This window comes from Salmo salar, chromosome 11 (genome assembly GCF_965601325.2).
Source record: "Salmo salar chromosome 11, fSalSal1, whole genome shotgun sequence".
NCBI lineage: Eukaryota > Metazoa > Chordata > Actinopteri > Salmoniformes > Salmonidae > Salmo > Salmo salar.
In genome coordinates, this window is record NC_138301.1 from 108,620,341 (window position 1) to 108,645,259 (window position 24,919).

At 41.0% G+C, this 24,919-nt stretch overlaps 2 protein-coding genes across 4 annotated transcripts; one reads left to right on the top strand and one right to left on the bottom strand.

The window, feature by feature from the left end:
• Nucleotides 1-93: 93 nt before the first annotated feature.
• On the bottom strand, nucleotides 94-14,159 carry LOC106563615 (uncharacterized). Of its 2 annotated transcripts, none has more exons than XM_014129344.3 (16): nucleotides 13,860-14,159; nucleotides 13,414-13,456; nucleotides 13,223-13,286; nucleotides 11,809-11,915; nucleotides 10,082-10,137; nucleotides 9,871-9,981; nucleotides 9,630-9,760; nucleotides 7,144-7,277; nucleotides 2,899-2,998; nucleotides 2,622-2,772; nucleotides 2,464-2,487; nucleotides 2,174-2,231; nucleotides 1,634-1,671; nucleotides 1,345-1,522; nucleotides 1,043-1,219; nucleotides 94-778 (listed from the first exon to the last, which is right to left on the bottom strand). In XM_014129344.3, the coding sequence occupies exons 1-16, from the start codon at nucleotides 13,945-13,947 to the stop codon at nucleotides 655-657; spliced, it is 1,584 nt and encodes a 527-aa protein (XP_013984819.1). In that variant the 5' UTR covers nucleotides 13,948-14,159; the 3' UTR covers nucleotides 94-654. The 2 variants fall into 2 exon arrangements, with proteins under 2 accessions (XP_013984819.1, XP_013984816.1); XM_014129341.3 differs by having other exon boundaries at nucleotides 7,144-7,283.
• A 6,544-nt stretch (nucleotides 14,160-20,703) lies between these two features.
• wdr55 (WD repeat domain 55) lies at nucleotides 20,704-23,915 on the top strand. Of its 2 annotated transcripts, XM_014129346.3 has the most exons (10): nucleotides 20,706-20,752; nucleotides 20,877-20,936; nucleotides 21,055-21,108; nucleotides 21,210-21,355; nucleotides 21,447-21,547; nucleotides 21,709-21,796; nucleotides 21,993-22,172; nucleotides 22,302-22,401; nucleotides 22,542-22,711; nucleotides 23,015-23,915. In XM_014129346.3, exons 1-10 carry the CDS (start codon nucleotides 20,738-20,740, stop codon nucleotides 23,334-23,336), a joined length of 1,236 nt encoding a protein of 411 aa, XP_013984821.1. In that variant the 5' UTR covers nucleotides 20,706-20,737; the 3' UTR covers nucleotides 23,337-23,915. The 2 variants fall into 2 exon arrangements, with proteins under 2 accessions (XP_013984822.1, XP_013984821.1); XM_014129347.3 differs by lacking the exon at nucleotides 20,877-20,936 and having other exon boundaries at nucleotides 20,704-20,752.
• Nucleotides 23,916-24,919: the final 1,004 nt, after the last annotated feature.

Consider the following 24,919-nt stretch of genomic DNA (forward strand, 5'->3'; position numbering starts at 1 on the left):
ATAAAGCAAGGCCTCAAACCCTGCTGTGATTACAAACTACGCTACGCATAGTTTAAGTGGTCGATGGTCACAGATTACAAAAAAATAGTAAAGCCCAGGTCAGGATTTAGTTTAATGTAAAGAGAGGCAACAGTATACAGTATTACATTATATTATACCTTGCTACTCTGTGCCAGAATGTCAGAAGATAGGACACATTTTTATAGTTTGAATCTAATCTACATGATGACATATCTGTATCAACTAATATTGTTTATAGAAAAAGTGGTATCAACACAGTGTTTGAAATGGCTTCTGGCAAAGAAATTACATTCTATATATTTACAATATGACAAAGCAAGATGGGGCCTGTCCTAACAGTGACAATTATGAATCTGGACAATGTAATGATGCAGTTGAGAATGTCCATGATCAATGCATGAGTAAAAATCATCATTCTAGTATGATAACATTTGTATTTTAGGCTACACACCATTGAAACAACTTAAGAAGCCATTAGATTGGAATCTCTTTCTTTTGATTCCAATCACTTCACTTAAAATGGACATTTCATATTCAATTTTTCCTTACAAGAAATCAAAATTGTCTAGCCATGGTCATTTTCTTTTTACAAAGATTAAGAACTCGCCATGGAGCCGCAATGTTCTGCTTTTTTCAGTCCTTGTGCTCTTCCCCACGCCCCACCATATCCTCTGGGACATCCTTGTCCTCTTTGCTGCGTTTGCTTTTCTTGTGCTTGTGTCTGCGATGCCCCTCCCCCTCATCATCATGCTGCTTGCTGTAAGGAAATTAATAATATAATATAATTCTGTTAACATTTTTTGTAAGCGTTTATATTAAGTCTTAAAGTGAGTAACCACACATTGCTAGTTAAAAAGAACCACAAGCTTATCAATGGAGCTTATGTTCATCAATCTCATAAATGTAGGCCAGTAAAGTAAAACCTAACCAGTGTGCACAATATATTTGCAATAAACCACAAATTGTCTGTCCTACTGCATTTTCCTTTTTCTCAAATCTGACAATACTAACTTTCCCTCACCGTTTGGAAGACTTGTGTTTACCACTCTCCTCCTTGTCACGATGGCGTCTGTCTCGCTGATGCTCCTCCCTCTCCCTGCTACGTCCACCGCTGCTGTCGTGAACATGAAGGTAACTGTGCTCAAATTCTCGCTCACTCTCTCGATCATGGCTGTAGTAGTGGTAACGGTCATCCTCACTAGGCCAGATATCAGGACAGATGAGAGAAAGTTAAGGCATGCAAAAGGTTCAATTTCACCACAAAACATAAGCAAATGGATCTGTATCCACACTGTTTAACATGTTTTTTCTTTGTTTACGCACTTATATTCGCTGGTGGTTGGAGTATGATCTCTCTCTTGATCCCTCTCTCTGTCTCTTTCTCTATGACTTCCTTGGTACTCCCAATGCCCTCGTCCTCTGTCTTCCCCCCCCTTCTCCAGCACAGAGCCCCAAGGCATGTGTGATGATGAGACTGGAGGGTAGCTAATGAAGCTTGACTCTGAAAGAAAATACACTGCATTAACTGCAATACAAGGGGAAGTTATTTGATGTGTGGAGAATAAGGCATGACAATTGTATTTTGAACCTGCCAGGTAACCACGACACATACCTCCACTATTGTATCCAAAAGGAAGAGGGGCTCTACTGCTGTAATTCAGGGAGGGACAAATTGTCAGGATTAAGACCATCACTTAAACATCCACACAAACGCGGCAGAGTAAAGAGAGGCTCTGACTGGTACTGCTTATGAAACAGAAGTTCTCTGAGTCTGACGCCCCACTGCAGTCCATAGCAGAGCTGCAGGAAGATGTTTGGGGGTGGGGGTGCTGCGAATTGTTTCAGATAGATTTTTTAGCATGCGCTACAGACTGCTATATTGGTATGCTAATACAGGACTATTAAATGCCCAGTGCACTACTTTTGTGAGAGAAAGAACATTTCAGGGGGTACCGCAGCACCCTCAGCACCCCTACTTCCCGTGGCTATGGTCAATAGCACAGAAGAGGTACCTGTCCTATCATCAAAAGTGTGGCCCGTCAAACCGGTTTGCAGACATTTTGGAGTTGGGCGTGGCTTTAGAGCAGCGTCTGAACGTATTGCTTTATTAATGCATTAGTACATTTTAATTAGTCTATTGACTCTCACATACCTATCCACAGGTGGCATCATCAAGGTAGGGGGAGGAGCAAGGGGAGGTGGGAACAGGCCTAGGGGAAAAGCAGTATGTAATCATCACCAACAACAAATATTTGATCTTTAGTATAACTATGTAGCATACACATTCAGATGACATTTCTAGATTAATGGTTATGTATGTTTACAGACATTTCAAAGCATGTTGTATAATATTATCATACTACAATGAAAATGCATTTCTCTTGCATCCTCTGAGAAACTAAGGACTACACAGAGTTTTGTGGTCCAGTTATAAAAACTTACCTGTAATGGAAGGTGGGGGTATACCTGAGAATGAGACCAAACATGTAAAGGTATTATAACATTATGTTATAATTCCTCATGGCTCTCCTTATCATAATCACAAGACTATGCATTTGGTATGCTTTCATTCATGGTCTGGATAAAGGATGATACCTTACCTGGGGGGTGAAGAGGTGGGGGCATACCAGATACTGGTGGAGGAGGATGCAGGAAGTGTGGTGGGGGCATACCCATTGGAAGAGGAAGAGGAGGGGGAGGTCCTGATGGTGGAACCAAGGGTTGTACCTTGTTACCATGGTCTCCGAGCACCTGCAGAGTTGTTGAGAACATTGAATGATGCAGAACAATAGGTGTAGGTGTGTGTCTTACACTCCTTAGCCTGCAGTCATCTTTGACTTCATCAAATAAAATCACTGAATGTGTGAACAGATTAACCTGGATCGGATTCTGTTCCTGCATTTCCCTCCTTCGGCCTTCAACCCGGCGAATGGCTCCTGTCTGTCCACCAATCACATCAATAGTTCCACCCAATTTCCTACAGAAAAAGATGACAGACATCTGTACTCTCTCTCACTGCAGGCAGGAGCCATTTATGCTTCACATGCTTTCTCTACCAAGTGTAAAATAAGTATTTAACAAGCGTAGCTATTTACAATCCAGTTCTTTTGAGGAAAATGTTGTACAAGATCTGAGTTAGTCTCGGAGATTCCGGACCTAGGGCAGCAACAGCACTTGGTCTGGGATTAATGATTGAGACAATTTTTTTTTAAAGCCAATAAATCACGAGGCAGATATGCCAGAATGTTACGATTCGAAACCAAAGTTTGCAGGCAAAACCTTTGCAGTGGTTTTAGTGAAGGTGGTTGATGCAAACTAGCCACTTGCGAAATGCACTCATTAAAAATAACCCCTGTGATCTCCATCTTGCTAGCTACTATTTTGTGTCAGGGAATGTTTACGTTAGGGCAACAAGCTGATAACGCAAAAAGCGGATAAGGCAGTGACGTAAGAAAGCCGAATGTCCCAACTCCGCCCTTTCCTCTATGCTAAACTGACGTTATAAACATAGAGTGGGGGGAAAAAGTATTTGATCCCCTGCTGATTTTGTACGTTTGCCCATTGACAAAGAAAGGATCAGTCTATAATTTTAATGGTAGGTTTATTTGAACAGTGAGAGACAGAATAACAACAAAAATATCCAGAAAAACGCATGTCAGAAATGTTATAAATTGATTTGCATTTTAATGAGGGAAATAAGTATTTGACCCCCTCTCAATCAGAAAGATTTCTGGCTTCCAGGTGTCTTTTACACAGGTAACGAGCTGAGATTAGGAGCACACTCTTAAAGGGAGTGCTCCTAACCGCAGCTTGTTACCTGTAAAAAAGACAACTGTCCACAGAAGCAATCAATCAATCAATCAATCAATCAGATTCCAAACTCTCCACCATAGCCAAGACCAAAGAGCTCTCCAAGGATGTCAGGGACAAGATTGTAGACCTACACAAGGCTGGAATGGGCTACAAGACCATCGCCAAGCAGCTTGGTGAGAAGGTGACAACATTTGGTGCGATTATTCGCAAATGGAAGAAACACAAAAGAACTGTCAATATCCCCAGGCCTGGGGCTCCATGCAAGATCTCACCTCGTGGAGTTGCAATGATCATGAGAACTGTGAGGAATCAGCCCAGAACTACACTGGAGGATCTTGTCAATGATCTCAAGGCAGCTGGGACCATAGTCACCAAGAAAACAATTGGTAACACACTACGCCGTGAAGGACTGAAATCCTGCAGCGCCCGCAATGTCCCCCTGCTCAAGAATACATATACATGCCCGTCTGAAGCTTGCCAATGAACATCTGAATGACTCAGAGGACAACTGGTGAAAGTGTTGTGGTCAGATGAGACCAAAATGGAGCTCTTTGACATCAACTCAACTCGCTGTGTTTGGAGGAGGAGGAATGCTGCCTATGACCCCAAGAACACCATCTCCACCGTCAAACATGGAGGTGGAAACATTATGCTTTGGGGGTGTTTTTCTGCTAAGGGGACAGGACAACTTCACCGCATCAAAAGGATGATGGACGGGGCCATGTACCCTCACATCTTGGGTGAGAACCTCCTTCCCTCAGCCAGGGCATTGAAAATGGGCCATGGATGGGTATTCCAGCATGACAATGACCCAAAACACACGGCCAAGGCAACAAAGGAGTGGCTCAAGAAGAAGCACATTAAGGTCCTGGAGTGGCCTAGCCAGTCTCCAGACCTTAATCCCATAGAAAATCTGTGGAGGGAGCTGAATGTTCGAGTTGCCAAACGTCAGCCTCGAAACCTTAATAACTTGGAGAAGATCTGCAAAGAGGAGTGGGACAAAATCCCTTCTGAGATGTGTGCAAACCTGGTGGCCAACTACAAGAAACGTCCGACCTCTGTGATTGCCAACAAGGGTTTTGCCACCAAGTACTAAGTCATGTTTTGCAGAGGGGTGAAATACTTATTTCCCTCATTAAAATGCTAATCATTTTATAACATTTTTGACATGCGTTTTTCTGGATTTTTTTGTTGTTATTCTGTCTCTCACTGTTCAAATAAACCTACTATTAAAATGATAGACTGATCATTTCTTTGTAAGTGGGCAAACGTACAAAATCAGTAGGGGATCAAATACTTTTTTCCCCCACTGTACTGTTAAGCTGGAACATTGGAATATTGTGGGAGACAAGACTGAGTTGGTGTGATGCTTGAACAGGTAGAGGTTAGTACTTCCATATTTAAGCATAACTTTATTCACAGGTTTTCTTCAAATAAAATCAAATGTTATTGGTCACATACACATGGTTAGCAGATGTTATTGCGATGGTAGCGGAATGCTTGTGTTTTTAGTTCTGACAGTGCAGCAATATCTAACATGTAATTTAACAATTCCACATCAACTACATAATACACACAAATCTAAGTAAAGGACTGGAATATATAAACTCAGCAAAAAAAAGAAATGTCCTAACTGCATTTATTTTCAGCAAACTTAACATGTGTAAATATTTGTATGAACATAACAAGATTCAACAACTGAGACATAAACTGAACAAATTCCACAGACGTGACTAACAGAAATGGAATAATGTGTCCCTGAACAAAGGGGGGGTCAAAATCAAAAGTAACAGTCAGTATCTGGTGTGGCCACCAGCTGCATTAAGTACTGCAGTGCATCTCCTCCTCGTGGACTGCACCAGATTTGCCAGTTCCTGCTGTGAGATGTTACCCCACTCTTCCACCAAGGCACCTGCAAGTTCCAGGACATTTCTGGGGGGAATGGCCCTAACCCTCACCCTCCGATCCAACTGGTCCCAGACGTGCTCAATGGGATTGAGATCCGGGCTCTTCGCTGCCCATGGCAGAACACTGACATTCCTGTCTTGCAGGAAATCACGCAGAGAACAAGCAGTATGGCTGGTGGCATTGTCATGCTGGAGGGTCATGTCAGGATGAGCCTGCAGGAAGGGTACCACATGAGGGGGAGGATGTCTTCCCTGTAACGCACAGCGTTGAGATTGCCTGCAATGACAACAAGCTCAGTCCGATGATGCTGTGACACACCGCCCCAGACCATGACGGACCCTCCACCTCCAAATAGATCCTGCTCCAGAGTACAGGTCTCGGTGTAACGCTCATTCCTTCGACGATAAACACAAATCCGACCATCACCACTGGTGAGACAAAAACGCGACTCGTCAGTGAAGAGCACTTTTTGCCAGTCTTGTCTGGTCCAGCGACGGTGCCCATAGGCAACGTTGTTGCCAGTGATGTCTGGTGAGGACCTGCCTTACAACAGGCCTACAAGCCCTCAGTCCAGCCTCTCTCAGCCTATTGCGGACAGTCTGAGCACTGATGGAGGGATTGTGCGTTCCTGGTGTAACTCAGGCAGTTGTTGCCATCCTGTACCTGTCCCGCAGGTGTGATGTTCGGATGTACCGATCCTGTGCAGGTGTTGTTACACGTGGTCTGCCACTGCGAGGACGATCAGCTGTCCGTCCTGTCTCCCTGTAGCGCTGTCTTAGGCGTCTCATAGTATGGACATTGCAATTTATTGCCCTGGCCACATCTGCAGTCCTCATGCCTCCTTGCAGCATGCTTAAGGCCCGTTCACGCGATGAGCAGGGACTCTGGGTATCTTTCTTTTGGTGTTTTTCAGTCAGTAGAAATGCCTCTTTAGTGTCCTAAGTTTTCATAACTGTGACCTTAATTTCCTACCGTCTGTAAGCTGTTAGTGTCTTAACGACTGTTCCACAGGTGCATGTTCATTAATTGTTTATGGTTCATTGAACAAGCATGGGAAACAGTGTTTAAACCCTTTACAATGAAGATCTGTAAAGTTATTTGGATTTTTACGAATTATCTTTGAAAGACAGGGACGTTTCTTTTTTTGCTGAGTTTACATAGAAATATATGGATGAGCAATGACAGAGCGGCATAGGCAAGATGCAATAGATGGTATAACATACAATATATAAATATGAGATGAGTAATGCAAGATATGTAAACATTATTAAAGTGCCATTATTAAAATGACTAGTGATCCATTTATTAAAGTGGCAAATTATTTCAAGTCTGTATGTAGGCAGCAGCCTCTCTCTGTTAGTGATGGCTGTTTAACAGTCTGAACCCCTCTTACATGTTTACCTGTTAGGTGGGGGTCCTGCCTTCAGTCTGTTGGCGGCGAGGGCCAGGACTGAAGCAGGGAGAAAGTCTGGCTTGTAATCAGGCTTGATGGAAGACGGTTCTGTATCCTTTTCTAAAGTGGTTGCCCTTCCCTGCTGAACCTCGAAAATAAAACAATTATCCAATTATTTCCCACCCACAAAATATCACTGTTAATATAATCAAATCTATGTTAGTACTGTATCATATTTAGAAATAAGATAGACTATTATTTTATATTAACGTTAGTAATATTATAGCAATGGAATTATTAATGTATTATTTGACTTGGGGCCAAATACAGTGGGGTCTGGTCTTTATTTAAGTGTGGGATGAGAAATCTGACACAGGAAACAGCAGCTTTTCCTTGGCTGGGCCAGTCTATTTTATTTCAGTTCACATAATTACATTTCCTGTCTTTCTTGATGACTAAAGCTAGAATCCTTAATTGCTACATACATTTTTTACTTATAAATTAATGATACAGTGCCTTTAGAAAGTATTCATACCCCTTGACTTATTCCACATTTGTTGTGTTTGTTACAGTTTGAATTCAAAATGAATGAAATATTATTTTTTTCGCACCCATCTACACACAATATCTCATAATGAAAAGGTTAAAACATGCTTTTAGAAATGTTTGCACATTTATTGAAAATTAAATACAGAAATATCTTATTTACATAAGTATTCACACCCCTGAGTGTTAGAAACATGTTAGAATCACCTTTTGCAGCGATTACACACTGTGAGTCTTTCTGGAAAAGTCTCGAAGAGCTTTGCACACCTGGATTGTATAATATTTGCCAATTATTATTTTTTAAATTTCAAAATTCTTCAATGTTGTTGATCATTGCTGAAAACCATTAAGACTTGACCATAGATTTTCAAGCAGATTTAAGTCAAAACTGTAACTCGCCCACTAAGACACATTCACCGTGTTCTTGGTAGCAACTCCAGTGTAGATTTGTCCTTGTGTTTTAGGTTATTGTCCTGCTGAAAGGTGAACTCATCACCCAGTGTCTGGTGGAAAACAGACTGAGCCAGGTTTTCCTTTAGGATTTGCCTGTGCTTAACTCCATTCCGTTTCTTTTTTATCCTGAAAAACTCCCCAGTCCTTAACGATTACAAGCATACCCATAACATAATGCAGCCACTACTATGCGTCAAAATATGAAGAGTGGTACTCAGTAATGTGTTGTATTGGATTTTCCAAAAACATAACATTTTGAATTCAGGACAAAAAGTGAATTACTTTGCCACATTTTTTTTGCAGAATTACTTTAGCGCCTGCATGTTTTGGAATATTTTTAGTCTGTACAGGCTTTCTTTTTTCACTCTATCAATTAGGTTAGTATTGTGGAGTAATGATAATGTTGATCCATCTTAGTTTTCTCCTATCACAACCATTAAACTCTGGAACTGTTTTAAAGTCACCATTGACATGGTGAAATCCCTGAGCGGCTTCCTTCCTCTTTGGAAGGACGCCTGTATCTTTGTAGTGACTGGATGAATTGATACACCATCCAAAGTGTACTGAATAACTTCACTATGCTCAAAGGGATATTCACTGTTTGCTTTTTTACATTTTTACCCATCTACCAATTGGTGCCCTTCTTTACAAGGCATTGGAAAATCTCCCTGGTCTTTGTGGTTGAATCTGTGTTTGAAATTCACTGCTCGACTAAGGGACCTTACAGATAATTGTATGTGTGGGGTACAGAGATGAGGTGGTCATTCAAAAATCATGTTAAACACTATTGTTGCACACAGAGTGAGTCCCTGTAACTTATTATGTGACTTATTAAGCACAATTTTACTCCTGAACTTATTTAGGCTTGCCATAACAAAGGGGTTGAATACTTATTGACTCAAGACATTTCAGCTTTTCATTTTTTATTAATTTGTAAAAATATCTAAAAACATAATTCCACATTGACATTATGGGGTATTGTGTGTAGACCAATGACAAAAACAATCTCAATTGAATTCATTTTAAATTCAGGATGTAACACAACAAAATTTTGAAAAAGTTAAGGGGTATGAATGCTTTATGAATGCACTGTATATACCCATTCATTCTTGAAGAATATAACTTAGAAATGCCTCATGAGCTTAGTTCAACTGTCATACCCTATCAGAACCCAAAATATAAGCTTGTTTCACTCCAGTGTTTGTAAAGAATGTAAATGTAAACAAATACTACATAGCCTGAAAACATTGTTAAAATATAATTTGTAATAATAACTTTGTAGCTTTGTCTATGAATTTGAGAGTGGTTACATTTCTCCAGGCCCATCTCTCAGCTTTTTACCAAAACTGAGGCAGGGTGGCTCTTTATTAATGTATCACTTAAGGATTCTAGCTTAAAGGTTAATTACTCTTAACCATCACTGTTTGGAGACAAACACAAAGTTTTCCAGTAGTGTGAAAAGTTGGTATAATTAATCAATGTTTTGAGGACTCACTGTTATCTTGTTTTCAAAACTGAGAGGAGCACTGGGCTCCAGGCCAAGCTGTAGTCTGCGCTGTCTCTCACAGTATCCCTTCCACGTTTCCTCATTAAAACCATAGTTGAAGTAGTCTGAGAGGTCGGCACCTAGAGACAGAATAACATACAAAACAATGAATTGATGTTGTAGCAATCTGCAGCAATTTTATTTCAAAGATTCAAACGGTCAGTTCAGTATACGTAAGCAAAACCCTTACCTGGCTTTCTCCATGGTTTGTCCTCAAAGATGTCCATTTCCACCTCCACAACTGGTGCACCATTGAAGGCCCCTAGTGTCTCTATATCTATCCCTTTGGACTGCAGCTTAACTTGTAGCAAAACAGTAACATCATGAATTAGTCAACAAATAGAATAAAACCATTATTGCCCACCTTAAATAATCCTCCAAAACAGGACGAGTTCACTCACTGGCTGCTGAGGCATAGCCACGAGCTGGTTTCAAGCTCAGGTTCATGCCCGTTCCCCTGCAGAGATTCAGAAAGATTTCTTTAAAATGTATCTTGTGGCCTTCATTAGTCCCCCAGATTTTAAATCAAGTGTGATACTGTCTTTATTATTCATTACAGCAGTATACACAGCCCCACAGAAAGTATTCACACCTCTTGACATTCCAAATGTTCTTGTGTTACAGCCTGATTTCAAAATGTATTAAATCATTTTTTTACCCTGACCTGTCTACACAAAATACCCCATAAATGACAAAGTGAAAACATGTTTTTGGCATTTTTGCAAATGTATTTAAAATGAAATACTGAAATATCTAATTTACGTAAGTATTCAATCCCCTGAGTCAATACATGTTAGAATCACCTTCAGCAGCGATTACAGCTGTCTTTCTGGGTAAGTCTGTAAGAGCTTTGCACCCCTGGATTATACAATATTTGCACATTATTCTTTTTAAAATTCTTCAAGCTCTGTCAAGTTGGTTGTTGATCATTGCTAGACAGCCATTTTTATGTCTTGCCAGAGATGTTAAAGTTGATTTAAGTCAAAACTGTAACCAGGCCACTTAGGAGTATTACATGTAATCTTGGTAAGCAACTCTATATTTGGCCTTGTGTTTTAGGTTATTGTCCTGGTGAAAGGTGAATTTGTCTCCTAGAGTCTGTTGGAAAAAAGACTGAACCAGGGTTTCCTCTAGGATTATGCTTGTGCTTAGCTCTATTCCATTTTCTTTTTATAAAAAAAACTCCCTAGTCCTTTCCAATGACAAGCATACCCATAACATGATGCAGCCACCACCATGCTTGAAAATATGAAGAGTGGTGCTCAGTGATGTGTGGTGTTGGATTTGCCACAAACATAATGCTTTGTATTCAGGACATAACACTAATTTCTTTGCCACATTTTTTGCAGTTTTACTTTAGTGCCTTATTGCAGACAGGATGCATGTTATGGAATATTTTTTATTCTGTTCAGTCCTCCTTCTTTTCACTCTGTCATTTAGGTTAGTATTGTGGAGTAACTACAATGTTGTTGATCCATCCTCAGTTTTCTCCTGTCACAGCCATTAAACTCTGAAACTGTTTTCAAGTTACCACTGGCCTTATGGTGAAATCCCTGAGCGGTTTCCTTCCTCTCCGGCAGCTGAATTAAGAAGGACACCTGTATCTTTGTAGTGACTGGGTGTATTGATACATCATCCAAAGTGTAATTAATAATTTCATCATGTTCAAAGGGATATTCTATGTCTGCTTTTTTTACCCATCTACCAATAGGTGTCCTTCTTTGCGAGGCATTTGAAAACCTTCCTGGTCTTTGTGGTTGAATCTGTGTTTGAAATCCACTACTCGACTGAGGGACCTTACAGATAAAAATGTACTCCTGAACTTATTTAGTCTTGCCATAACTAAGGGGTTGAATACTTATTGACTCAAGACATTTCAGCTTTAAATTTGTATTAATTTGTAAAAATGTCTAAAAACATAATTCCACTTTGACATCATGGGGGTATTGAGTGTAGGCCAGTAACACAAAATCTAAATTTAATCAATTTTAAATTTAGGCTGTAACACCACAAATGAGGAAAAAGTCAAGGGCTGTGAATACTTTCTGAAGGCTTTGTATTTAACCCTCTGACTTAACACAGTTTTTTGGAAAAGCAACTGTCTCTCGGGATCCGCAAGTACACTTACATGTAGGAAGGTGCACCAGTTTTGATGTTACCAATGGTGACCTTGACATCATCATCGTCATCACTGTCACTGTCCTCCTCCTCTTCACCTTCAGTACCTTTGGCTTCCTGTTGAAAAAAGGGAGGAGCATAGTAACATTAACCCCGTTGAGTCGCCCATTTTGGATTTCTAGCCCCTTTTAAACATTGTGTGTTTGAGCTGCAGTAGGTTGTACCATTGGATTAGTCTATTTCTTCTGCATCTGTAGATACCAACCATTAGTCTGTGTGATTAACGAGGGCTGAGCTAAAGCAGTGTTTCTGATAAAAGGGCAGATCCCGATTGGTCCGAATGGTTTATGCTACAAACTATTAAAAGCTATCTATGAAAAGATGAGACTCTCACAAACACAAGCATGTTTTGCTCTGTGACGCTAACAAGCTACACAACCCTTACAAACAAAGAATGCAGTTTTGAAACTGCCGTAAAAGTGCAGTAACTGCAGTCGACTGTGGTATTCTGGACGCAGTAATTGCAAAATAACTACACTGCACTTGAACTGCATTTATACTGCACTCTAACTGCAGTTACACTGCAAAATTACTGCAGTAAAAAAACTGTGTTATTTTGGACGCAGTATTTGCAGCATACTGCAGTTACACTGCACTCTAACTACAATATTCTTTCGTAAGGGAAGAGTCGTTAGAAGGTAAGGGGTTCTTCTACATAGATCATAGGAAATCCAAGGACATAGGGTCTATAATACTGTAATAAGCTCACATATAGTTGCTGTCATGAACTCCAAACTCCACACAGTTGTCACTGACAAGTTGGATATTCATTTCCCAGTAAGCAAACCATTTCTGTAATTACAGCATTCATTTAAATACATTTTATTCAGGTTTTTGCAAACCTGCATTTGTCAATAAAACGCATGAATACAACTGTTTATGTTAAATCGTTTTGTGTTCTACTTATAGCCCTGGTTGTCCTGAAAAGAAAATGATAAAACACTTAATTGTGTGGCTAAATATAAAGTCTGGACATGCAGATAAACGAAAGTCAGATAAGCAGATTTTTGCTGGAGTCTCGGGACTGATAGGGTTAACGCTACAAAATGAACGCTCACACCTGCACACCATTACGTTAACCAACACACACCTCATTGGTTGCCTATGAGAGGTTCCTCTATTTCCATTGGTTGGATCTCATCGCTGTGTTACTGTATGAATGAACCATCAGAGGTTTTGGAATATCCATTTTCTCAGAGAGAAAAGCTATGCAACTAATAACACCGTGTGTACTATTATGTAACAACTTACAACAGCTGTTAAGATACAATGGTTACTCTTCAGCCTACATTGTGAAAACGTTTTAGAACGAACTATTTATCTATGTGATAAGACATGTAGATGATATTGCCCCCATGCCGTGCCTGTGATGCAGCATCCTTCTCTTCGGTATTGCCCATTGAAGTCAGCTGAAGGGAGTCACCAGGCCTAATAAGCAGAGGGGGAAATTATTGTAGTTACATTGTAATAGCATGTCAAATAATATTTGGAACATCATGTGCCTTGAGTGAATTTGGGTGAGAGGATCAAGTGAGCAGGAAAGATACATTCTTACCCAGGCAAACCCTCGGGGGCATTTTGTTTATTGGTGTTTTCCCCTAAGAAAAGATGACATGATAATTGAAGGTCGATGCATTTATTGCCATCATGGCATATGATGACAGTCGCCTAGCATTTAAAGACGAGAGCGTTTTGGAGCTAATCTGTTTTGGTCTGAGCTGCCAAACCACACTGCAGATTTTGCAGGGGAAAATGTACATGATAAAATCATCTTAGGTGTGCATCCTAAGATAAATCAAAACACTCCACAAAAAAGACACCACTAGATGTGCAAAAATGTGCGTTACGCAGAATTCCTATGTGTTTTGGACCAAGCATCATCGGTGAAGCCGGTGGTTGGTGTTGTGCGTTTGTTAACTGTATCAATTAATCTTGATCAACATCTGAGGGAACTGTTTAGCGCATGCCTTGTGTATCCATTTGGATACATTGTATATTCACCCCCATACAGCCAGTGTTCTTCGTCTTCAACCTGATGGGGCTCACTCAACGGGACTGCTGATTCTGAAATGGTCAACTCAGTAGCCATGGTGTAAATTAGATGCGTGCTCTATTTTTCCGTTTTTCGACCTTGTCCGGCCGCCAGTGTTTGCCGAATAGCAAAAGCCTATAACATATCATGTGCCTGATAACACCTCTGCCATTATCAAGTCATCAAAATCCGCTAATTATCACGAACTGATGATAGTAACCTCTATGACAGACAGCCCACCTCTTTCCCAACAACACCCGCCTCCTAGTTCAGTGGCATTCAAAAGGCAAAACAAAAGGTCCTGGGTCCTAGTGCCTTCACAAGTCCTTGTATTTTAACTATTCAATTTAAGGGGCTTTATTGGCATGGGAAACATATGTTTACATTGCCAATGCACGTGAAATAGATAATAAACAAAAGTGAAATAAACAATAACAAATTTACAGTAAACATTAAAGTAATAAATACATTTCAAATGTCATATTATATCTATAAACAGCGTAGTAGTGCTGCGCAAATAGTTAAACATAAACATTAATATGGGTTGTTTTTACAATGGTGTTTGTTCTTCACTGGTTGCCCTTTTCTTTTGGCAACAGGTCACAAATCTTTCTGCTGTGATTGCACACTGTGGTATTTCACCCAATAGATATGGCGAGTTTATCAAAATTGTTTGTTTTCAAATTATTTGTGAGTCTGAGGTAATCTGAGGGAAATATGTGTCTCTAATATGGTCATACATTTGGCAGGAGGTTAGGAAGTGCAGCTCAGTTTCCATAGCCTGTCTTCTCTTGAGAGCCAGGTCTACCAGATCTTAATTGGTATGTCGAATTTTATGTTCATTTTGATGGCATAGAAGGCCCTTCTTGCCTTGTCTCTCAGATCGTTCACAGCTTTATGGAAGTTACCTGTTGCGCTGATGTTTAGGCCGAGGTATGTATCGTTTTTTGTGTGCTCTAGGGCAGGTATTGCCAAACTGGGGTACTCGCAATGCCAAATAAAAATGTGATTCACATTTTTATTTATAACATTTTCTTCACATTTTCAAACAGTACATTTATATTTTCCAACGGGGCTATACATTTGGGTGAGGTTTTTTCTCGCCTGAGTAGCCTCGTTTCACTGCCAAAAATAAAATTAAACCATCTAGTGTTCAGTGAAATAACAACACAATGTCAAATACAGGTAGCCTAGTCAAATAATTAACATCCAATCACATTAACCGTTACTCTCTCGTGGGAAACCTTCACTCTTGTGCAGACATTTAGAAACTAAACATGACAATTTGAAAAATAAGCCATAGGAGTTTTTTTTGCGAGAATACAGATGACTTTTGAGTAGTAAGACATGTATAAAAGTAAAAGATACCAATAATAAGAAGGGACAATAAGCATCTTATATGGTGAGCTACCGAGTGGCTAGGACAGGCAAGCCCCATACTATTGGACTTAATTCTTCCTGCTGCCGCAGATATGGCAGGGACAATGCTGGGAGAAAAGGCCCAAAAAACTATACAGACAATGCCTTCATCAAACAACACTGTTTCACAACACATCAGTGACATGGCAGGAGATGTTTTGAAACAATTACTGCTTCGCATATAAGCCAGTGAATTATATGCGTTACAGCTGGATGAGTCAACAGACGTGGCGGGCCTGGCACAGCTCCTGGTATATGTCTGCTAAGTTTATGGGGGGATAATTAAGGAAGACATCCTCTTCTGCAAACCACTGGAAACCAGGACAATATGAGAGGATATTTTTGAAGTACTGGACAGCTTTGTGACATCAAATGGACTTTGGTGGTCAAGATGTGTTGGTATCTGTACTGATGCCGCAAAAGCCATGACAGGAATACATAGTGGAGTGGTAACGAGCGTGCAAGCAGTTGCTCCCGACGCCATTTGGGTACACTGCAGCATCCACCGAGAGGCTCTTTGTCACGTCCTGACCAGTAAAGGGGTTATTTGTTATTGTAGTTTGGTCAGGACGTGGCAGGGGTGTGTTTGTTTAGAGTGTTTCGGGGTTTGTTGGGCTATGTTCTATGTTAGTATATTTCTACGTTTTTCTAGTATGTCTAGTTCTATGTTTAGTTAATGGGGTTGACCTTCAATTGGAAGCAGCTGCTCCTAGTTGCTTCTAATTGAAGGTCCTATTTAAGAGGGGTGTTTTGCTGTGGGATTTTGTGGGTAGTTGTTTCTTGTTTAGCTGTGTGCCTGACAAGACTGTTATCGGTGTTGTGTTTTTGTATACGTGTGTTTTGTTTCGGTTTTCCTTCTTTCTACCTAATAAAAAGAAGATGAGTATACACATTCCCGCTGCGTGTTGGTCTAATCCATACGACACTCTTGCTGCCAAGGGAAAGCCTGACAGCTTGAAAGACGTTTTGGACACTACAGTGAAAATGGTTAACTTTGTTAAAGCAAGGCCCCTGAACTCTTGTGTATTTTCTGCATTATGCAATGATATGGGCAGCGACCATGTAACGCTTTTACATCAATTCAAAAAATCGTGTCAATACTTTGCCTCTTGATAACCAGTGCACTTCTGTATGACGAGACGAACTTAAAGTTTTCTTTACTGACCATAATTTTCACTTGTCTACCTATCAAAAACCCCAGCCACCCAGTCATAGACTGTTCTCTCTACTACCGGATGGCAAGCGGTACCAGAGTGCCAAGTCTAGGACAAAAAGACTTCTCAACAGTTTTTACCCCCAAGCCATAAGACTCCTGAACAGGTAATCAAATGGCTACCCGGACGATTTGCATTGTGTGCCCCCCCCAACCCCTCTTTTTACGCTGCTGCTAATCTCTGTTTATCATATATGCATAGTCACTTTAACTATACATTCATGTACATACTACCTCAATTGGGCCGACCAACCAGTGCTCCCGCACATTGGGTAACTGGGCTATCTGCATTGTGTCCCACCCACCACCCGCCAACCCCTCTTTTACGCTACTGCTGCTCTCTGTTCATCATATATGCATACTCACTTTAACCATATCGACATGTACATACTACCTCAATCAGCCTGACTAACCGGTGTCTGTATGTAGCCTTGCTACTTTTATAGCCTCGCTACTGTATATAGCCTGTCTTTTTACTATTGTTTTATTTCTTTACCTACCTATTGTTCACCTAATACCTTTTTTGCACTATTGGTTAGAGCCTGTAAGTAAGCATTTCCCTGTAAGGTCTACACCTGTTGTATTCAGTGCATGTGACAAATAAACTTTGATTTGATTAGATTTGATTCAAAGAGGTTGTCTGGGTCTCTATGTTTTTGGTTGGACAGGTTTCTCATTTTCTTTCTTAGGTTTTAGCATTTTTCATCAAACCATTTGTCATTGTTGTTCATTTTCTTAGGTTGTCTGCTTGACATTTTTAGATTTGATAGTATATTTGACCTCTCAGCTTCCCTGTTTAGGTTTTCTAAGTTTTCACCTTCACTATTACAGTGAAACATTTTGTCTGGGAAATTGTCTAGAAGGGATTGAATTTGTTGTTGCATGTCTTAATATTATTCAGTTCCTTTGGCTTTGATGCCTCATGATTGAGCAAAGCTCTGTTCAAGTAGAGTGTGATTTTGCTGTGATCTGATAGGGGTGTCAGTGGACTGACTGTGAATGCTGTAAGAGACTCTGGATTGAGGTCAGTGATAAAGTAGCCTACAGTACTACTGCCAAGTGATGAGCTATATGTGTACCTACCATAGGAGTCCCCTCGAAGCCTAACATTGACTACAGTGCCTTGCAAAAGTATTCATCCCCCTTGGCATTTTTCCTGTTTTGTTGCATTACAACCTGTAATTTAAATTGATTTTTTATTTGGATTTCATGTAATAGACATACACAAAATAGCCAAAATTGGAGAAGTGAAATTAAAAAAATTACTTGTTTCAAAAAATTAAAAACAATTACGAATGGAAAACTGGTGCGTGCATATGTATTCACCCCCTTTGATATGATGCCCCTAAATAAGATCTGGTGCAACCAATTACCTTCAGAAGTCATATAATTCATTAAATAAAGTCCACCTGTGTGCAATCTAATTGTCATATGATCTGAGTATATATATATATATATATATATATATATATATATATATAATATATATATATATATATATACACACACACACCTGTTCTGAAAGGCCCCAGAGTCTGCAACACCACTAAGCAAGGGGCACCACCAAGCAAGGGGTACCATGAAGACCAAGGAGCTCTCCAAACAGGTCAGGGACAAAGTTACAGAGAAGTACAGATCAGGGTTGGGTTATAAAAAAATGTCCGAAACTTTGAACATCCCACGGAGCACCATTAAATCCATTATTAAAAAATAGAAAGAATATGGCACCACAACAAACCTGCCAAGAGAGGGCCGCCCACCAAAACTCACGGACCAGGCAAGGAGGGCATTAATCAGAGAGACAACAAAGAGACCAAAGATAACCCTGAAGGAGCTGAAAAGCTCCACAGTGGAGATTGGAGTATCTGTCCATAGGACCATTTTAAGCAGTACACTCCACAGAGCTGGGCTTTACAGAAGAGTGGCCAGAAAAAAGCCATTGCTTAAAGAAAAAAATAAGCAAACACGTTTGGTGTTTGCCAAAAGGCATGTGGGAGACTCCCAAAACATATGGAAGAAGGTACTCTGGTCAGATGAGACTAAAATGTTGCTTTTTGGCCATCAAGGAAAACGCTATGTCTGGCGCAAACCCAACACCTCTCATCACCCAAGAACACCATCCCCACAGTGAAGCATGGTGGTGGCAGCATCATGCTGTGGGGATGTTATTCATCGGCAGGGACTGGGAAACTGGTCAGAATTGAAGGAATGATGGATGGCGCTAAATACAGGGAAATTCTTGGGAAACCTGTTTCAGTCTTCCAGAGATTTGAGACTTTCACGGAGGTTCACCTTCCAGCAGGACAATGACCCTAAGCATACTGCTAAAGCAACACTCGAGTGGTTTAAGGGGAAACATTTAAATGTCTTGGAATGGCCTAGTCAAAGCCCAGACCTCAATCCAATTGAGAATCTGTGGTATGACTTAAAGATTGCTGTACACTAGCGGAAGCCATCCAACTCGAAGGAGCTGGAGAAGTTTTGCCTTGAAGAATGGGCAAAATTTCCAGTGGCTAGATGTGCCAAGCTTATAGAGACATACCCCAAGAGACTTGCAGCTGTAATTGCTGCAAAAGGTGGCTCTACAAAGTATTTACTTTGGGGGGGATGAATAGTTATGCATGCTCAAGTTGTGTTTTTTTGTCTTATTTTTTGTTTGCTTCACAATAAAACATATTTTGCATCTTCAAAGTGGTAGGCATGTTGTGTAAATCAAATGATACAAACCCCACAAAAATCAATTTTAATTCCCAGTTGTAAGGCAACAAAATAGGAAAAATGCCAAGGGGGGTAAATACTTTCGCAAGCCACTGTATGTACACACCCAGCGTCCAACAGAGCTGCATGAGTTGTGACCGTTTTTGTTTGTTATGTTGTCGTAGTTGTGTCTAGGGGCCCATATGGGGGAGGGAATGCTGCCCCCCCCAGGTAGGTGTTTGTCCCCCTGTGTGCTGAGGGTGTCAGGTTCTTGTCCAGTTCTGGCATTTAGGTCGCCACAGACTAGTACGTGTCCCTGGGGCAGGAAATTGTTGCTCTCCCCCTCTAGGATGGAGAAGCTGTCATCGTTAAAGTATGGGGATTCTATTGGGGGGATGTGATAGCCAAATGAAGATAGCCTAAACAGAATACAAACATAAAACAAAATAATAATAATAATATCCACAATGTGTTTTCTCATGGCAGCTATTTTTCAGAGATGTGATCAACATTAATCAATCAATTATAATTCTCGCTAATGCAATATACACTCTCCCACCACCATTTGCTACAGAAGTGTTTCTTAATCCTGTTCCTGTGGAGAGGTGTGTACTGCTAGGGCAAAAACACAAATGTGCACCCAGTCATTAACAGAAGTTGTTCGGTGAATAATGCTCTGGTAATTAACCTCGTCTGAGACCTGAAGACTTGTGTTAGCTCCCTGAGATGATGCCTTGCCTTTAGCTCAGCAGACTTGTGGCGCACAGGAGATCCTGGTTAGAACCGCAGTCAGTCACATGGCGCCGTGACCCAAATGGGTGTCTGCAAGAAATAAAGGGAAAGGAAAAAGGGATACCTAACTCCTCTGAATCAGAGAGGTGCCGGAGGCTACCGTAATCAACCACATCATCGGTGCCCGGGGAACACTGGGTCAACTGCCTTGCTCGAGGGCAGAACAACAGCTTTTTACCTTGTCCGCTTGGGGTTTCGATCCAGCAACCTTTCGAGATCAATGGTTGATGTCACAAGGTGTTGGGCCCAAAGATCAAATTTTGCTTTAGGGCCACTAAAAACCTTGATCTGGGGACCCATGATCTGTAGAGCAGTAGGCTACATGAGGAGCAAAGGGATGTGATATGAACCTCAGCAACGAAATGTAATCCACCATTGCAACAGTATAAAATTGTGTAGGATTTGGCAGAGGGAGACCTCGTGTGGCAGTCGTTGGAGCTTTTTACAGTCTATGTGTTGGAGTCATTCGAAAAAAGTTTCAATGTTTTATTTCAGTGTAACTAGCTAGATACATTTATTTAGCTGAATGTATTTTTATGAAATACATTTTTTTTCCTTCTGTTTGCGTTTGTTGCTGCCCTAATGGGCATTGTCCGCTTTTGGCCCAACCGAGGGTATGCCTGGTTCATTTTGCAACGTTTTGGTTAATTTCGCAACATTAGAAACGTTGCAAAATGTGCGCGTTTGAATGCATCTTTGGCTTGGTTGACGTCTACAGAATGCATAATGGCGGCTTCCTTGGTGAGACCACGAGTATCTTTATCATACGACAATTCTGGAGTTAGCCCTCTTTAAACAAGTTTTTGTCAATGGCTAAACGTGATTGTGACTTATCAATGGTGTTGTTTTTGCCTACATTATTCAGGAAGTCGGGGCTATTTCGATAATGACTGGTTCGGATGATTTTAGAACAGAAGATACCGGGGTAGCTAAATTAGCTAACCATTCATACATGCTTCAGCTCTAGTCCGAATGTGTACATCACCACATTTCAACTATTTTATTAAGCCAATCTGACAGTCTTTTTCTATCCCATTCTATAGGATGAGTCGGCAGAGGAAACAAAATATGATTTGAAAAAAGATCAAGATTCTGAGGTAATTAACAATCATGCATGCAACTAGGTTATAAGGCTTCGGTATCATCACATTTAATGACAGCCTATTATAGTAGTCTTTTCTCTATCATATTCTCATAGGAAGACGAACCGGCAGAGGAACCAAGAGAGCCAAGGATCCGTGAAACGCCAGAGGACATCAAACTCGACGCAATTGTCAACACATTGGCCTTCCATCCAAAACAAGATATTTTTGCTGCCGGGGATATTGACGGTGATATTTACGTGTAAGAAATACAACCACTTGTGATGCTTATGAACATTTACATAAATGTAAGTGCCATTGTGGATGTGAACGTCATTGTTTTGCATCCCCAGATACTCCTACTCGTGCACAGAGGGGGAGAGCAAGGAGCTATGGTCGTCTGGACATCACCTCAAGTCCTGCAGGGAAGTTGCTTTCTCTCATGATGGACAGAGTAAGTGTGATCACTGGTAGGGTTTGGTTGCCTTGCATTTATTTAGCTTGTGATACATTTTTATCATCATGTTGGTCCACACAACTTGCTGGGCCCTTCTGTCTAATGTTATGTTTTAAATGGTTAAACATCAACCAGTATTTCCTTTTCTGTGTATGTAGAACTGTTCAGCGTTTCAAAAGACAAGTCAGTCCATCTCATGGATGTGGAAGGGGGAAAACTTGTCACACGCATCGCCAAAGCCCACAGGTAAAGTCTCTTTAGTTCATTGATGTCACTAGTTTAGGGCTCTTAATTTTTTTCTTTCTACACCCTCACTTGATCCATGTTCTGTTGTCCAATTGCTTAACTCTGAGACTGTCCAAAGCAGAGAGAGCCTAATGATACTATTGCACTATTGTGGTTGCAATGTCTGTGTTCCTCACCTTCACCCATATTTGACCAGTGTCCCAATCAATGCACTGCTGCTGGTGGATGAGAATGTGCTCGCCACCGGGGATGATGGGGGGACACTGAAGGTTTGGGACATGAGGAAGGGCACATCGTTCATGGACCTGAAGCATCATGATGACTATATCAGCGGCATTGCTATTGACCAGGCCAAGAGAATGCTTCTCACCTCCAGGTGAGAGTTCAGTTCAGACACGGGATGGGGATGGATAATTGAATAAGTGTTTTCAGTGGCTCTATTCATTGAGACTAGCATGTACAGCTGTGACTTGTCAACTGACATGAATTATGTTTTATGTCACAGTGGTGATGGGACGATGGGGGTCTTCAACATCAAGAGGCGGCGATTTGAGCTCCTGTCAGAGTTCCAGAGTGGGGACCTTACCTCGGTGGCCATTATGAAAGTGAGTGTCTCATCCTCTTTATCTGACGGTTCAGGACTGGCTAGTCTACTGGCTGAGACACTTGAAATCCTTGCATTATCTAAAAAGACGTTCTGAGTCAATAACTTAAGCTGTCCACTGTTCTCTGCCTCATCACACAGCGAGGGAAGAAGGTGGTGTGTGGCTCCAGTGAAGGGACTATGTACATCTTCAACTGGAATGGCTTTGGAGCCACCAGTGACCGCTTCGCTGTGAAGGCAGAATCTGTGGACTGCATTGTTCCCATTACAGACAGTATACTGTGTGCTGCCTCCATGGATGGAGTTATACGGTAAGTGTTCAGTTGGATTTTATATAGGATCTAAAGAGTTTAATGGTTTTGGAGACTTTAATTATTTAGAAGTAGTATGTTAAGTTAGTTGTCGTCTGCATTAGATGATAACATGCAAAGCACAGATTTGAGGAAGATTCTTTTGCAAGGTGGTGTTCTTCAAATCTCCTATAGAGGGCAAGAGTATGCCAAATATACTTATGACATGGCTTGATTTTTCCTTAGGACCATTTTTAGTTTTCAGTGATACAGTACTGAAGTTTTTACTTAGACTAATTAGAATCTATCTCTCCCTCTTGACAGTGCCATAAACCTCCTGCCCAATCGGGTACTGGGCTGCATAGGGCAGCATGTTGGGGAGCCTATTGAGCAAATTGCCCGCTCTCGCGACTCACGTTTCCTGGCGAGCTGTGCCCACGACCAGATGATCAAGTTCTGGGACATTTCAAGTCTCCGCGACATGACAGTCAGTGACTACCGGAAGCGGAAGAAGAAAGATGGGAACCTCAAGTCCCTCAGCAAGAAAGCCTATGGGGGTGGGGATGATTTCTTTTCTGGACTGATGGAAGAGACTGAGGCAAAAAAGGAAGAGGATGAAGGAGACAGTGACAGCGACAGTGATTAAAAGATACTTGTGGAAGTCATGCCCATCATGTGTTGCCAGAGGTGTTGTGTGCTATTGGTCAAACAACTCCTGGCCATTGCACCAATAAACTCTTCTCAGCCAGCACTGTTGAAAGAGGCATCTTGGCAGAGTGGAAGCTTTAGATGGCGTATGCTTGGGGCATAGCCTTGGAGATGAGAACAGCCTGTTTCATCCACTGCTTGCAGTGTGTTTTTCTCCTGAAACATGACTCTTCAAAAGTCTGGTGCAATCCCAGGTTAAAATATGTTATGTTGTAAAACACATTTGTTAAATGTAGAGCCCTTAGAAATTAGTCCCATAGATCTGGTTGGATTCTGCCATTGGAGAGCTAAGCTATGGAAACTCAGGATCAAGGAAGAGTCTGGGGCTGCTTATGGGGTCAGAGGTCAAGTGTCACTGTTCAGATTTGTCTTGCAAGAGGAAACCCCTCGGCCTGGTTTGCTGTAGTATCTTTGCCTTATTACCAGTATAGTAGCATGACATCATGTACATGTATGTAATGTACAGCATAACATCGTTTAAAAAGACATGGAAATAAAATGTTCAATTTTTACATTCGATTCGATTGATGTCCTGTTTTAAAGTATATCACTCATTGGCATCTTGTACAAAATATTATTTACAATTTAGGGACCAGGTAAAGTGATGGCAGAAGTTTGGTGTTCTGTTGGCAATTGGAGACCGCAATAGTACTAAAGAGAGCAGTGCCAGAATAGGAAACACATTCCAAGAGCTTTGTCTGTGCAGATAGACAAACTGACACAACCAGTCCTTAGAGGACACAAACTCTGGGATCTACAGGACAACAGCATTTTAATGGTCCCATAAGGCTCCCTCAATAGAGCGTCTCACCATCTTGGTTTGTATTACGTGGCCCAGAATTTGTTAAGGCGGCATCGTAAATCAAATTTTCTGTTTTGTCTAATCTACACAGCTCTTTTTTGAGGGAAGTTTGACCAATGTTAACTAGAACAGATGTTTCTCAAGAATGGGGTGTCTAGTGGATACTCTCTACCAGTGGTGTAAAGTACTTAAGTAAAAATAAGTGGCGCAGCGGTCTAAGGCACTCCATCTCAATGCTTGATGCATCACTACAGACACCCTGGTTCGAATCCAGGCTGTATCACAACTGGCTGTGATTGGGAGTCCCATAGGGCAGCGCACAATTGGCCCAGCGTCATCTGGGTTCGGCCAGTGTAGGCTAACATTGTAAATAAGAATTTTGTTCTTAACTGACTTACCTAGTTATATATATTTTTTTAAATACTTGAAAGTACTACTTAAGTAGTTTTTGGGGGTATCTGTACTTTGATATTTTTGGCTACTTTTACTTCACTACATTCCTAAAGGAAATAATGTACCCCATACATTTTCCCTGACACCCAAAAGTACTCGTTACATTTTGAATGCTTAGCAGGAGAGAAACTGGTCCAATTCGCACACCTATCAAGAGAACATCCCTGGTCATCGCTACTGCCTCTGAGCTGGCGGACTCACTAAACACACATGCTTCATTTGTAAATTATGTCTGTTGGAGTGTGCCTCTGGCTAGCTGTAAATTA

What these genes read in the sequence shown, in the direction of transcription:
- LOC106563615 (XM_014129341.3), bottom strand. Translation starts at nt 13,947, where the DNA reads ATGGCTACTGAGTTGACCATTTCAGAATCAGCAGTCCCGTTGAGTGAG. An exon ending in AGAAGGATGCTGCATCACAG is followed by an intron (nt 11,916 to 13,222) that starts GCACGGCATGGG and finishes TTTTTTCAACAG; the next exon opens with GAAGCCAAAGGTACTGAAGG. An exon ending in ATGATGCCACCTGTGGATAG is followed by an intron (nt 1,672 to 2,173) that starts GTATGTGAGAGT and finishes CCTGAATTACAG; the next exon opens with CAGTAGAGCCCCTCTTCCTT.
- wdr55 (XM_014129346.3), top strand. An exon ending in AAAAAGATCAAGATTCTGAG is followed by an intron (nt 21,109 to 21,209) that starts GTAATTAACAAT and finishes ATATTCTCATAG; the next exon opens with GAAGACGAACCGGCAGAGGA. An exon ending in CCTCGGTGGCCATTATGAAA is followed by an intron (nt 22,402 to 22,541) that starts GTGAGTGTCTCA and finishes CTCATCACACAG; the next exon opens with CGAGGGAAGAAGGTGGTGTG.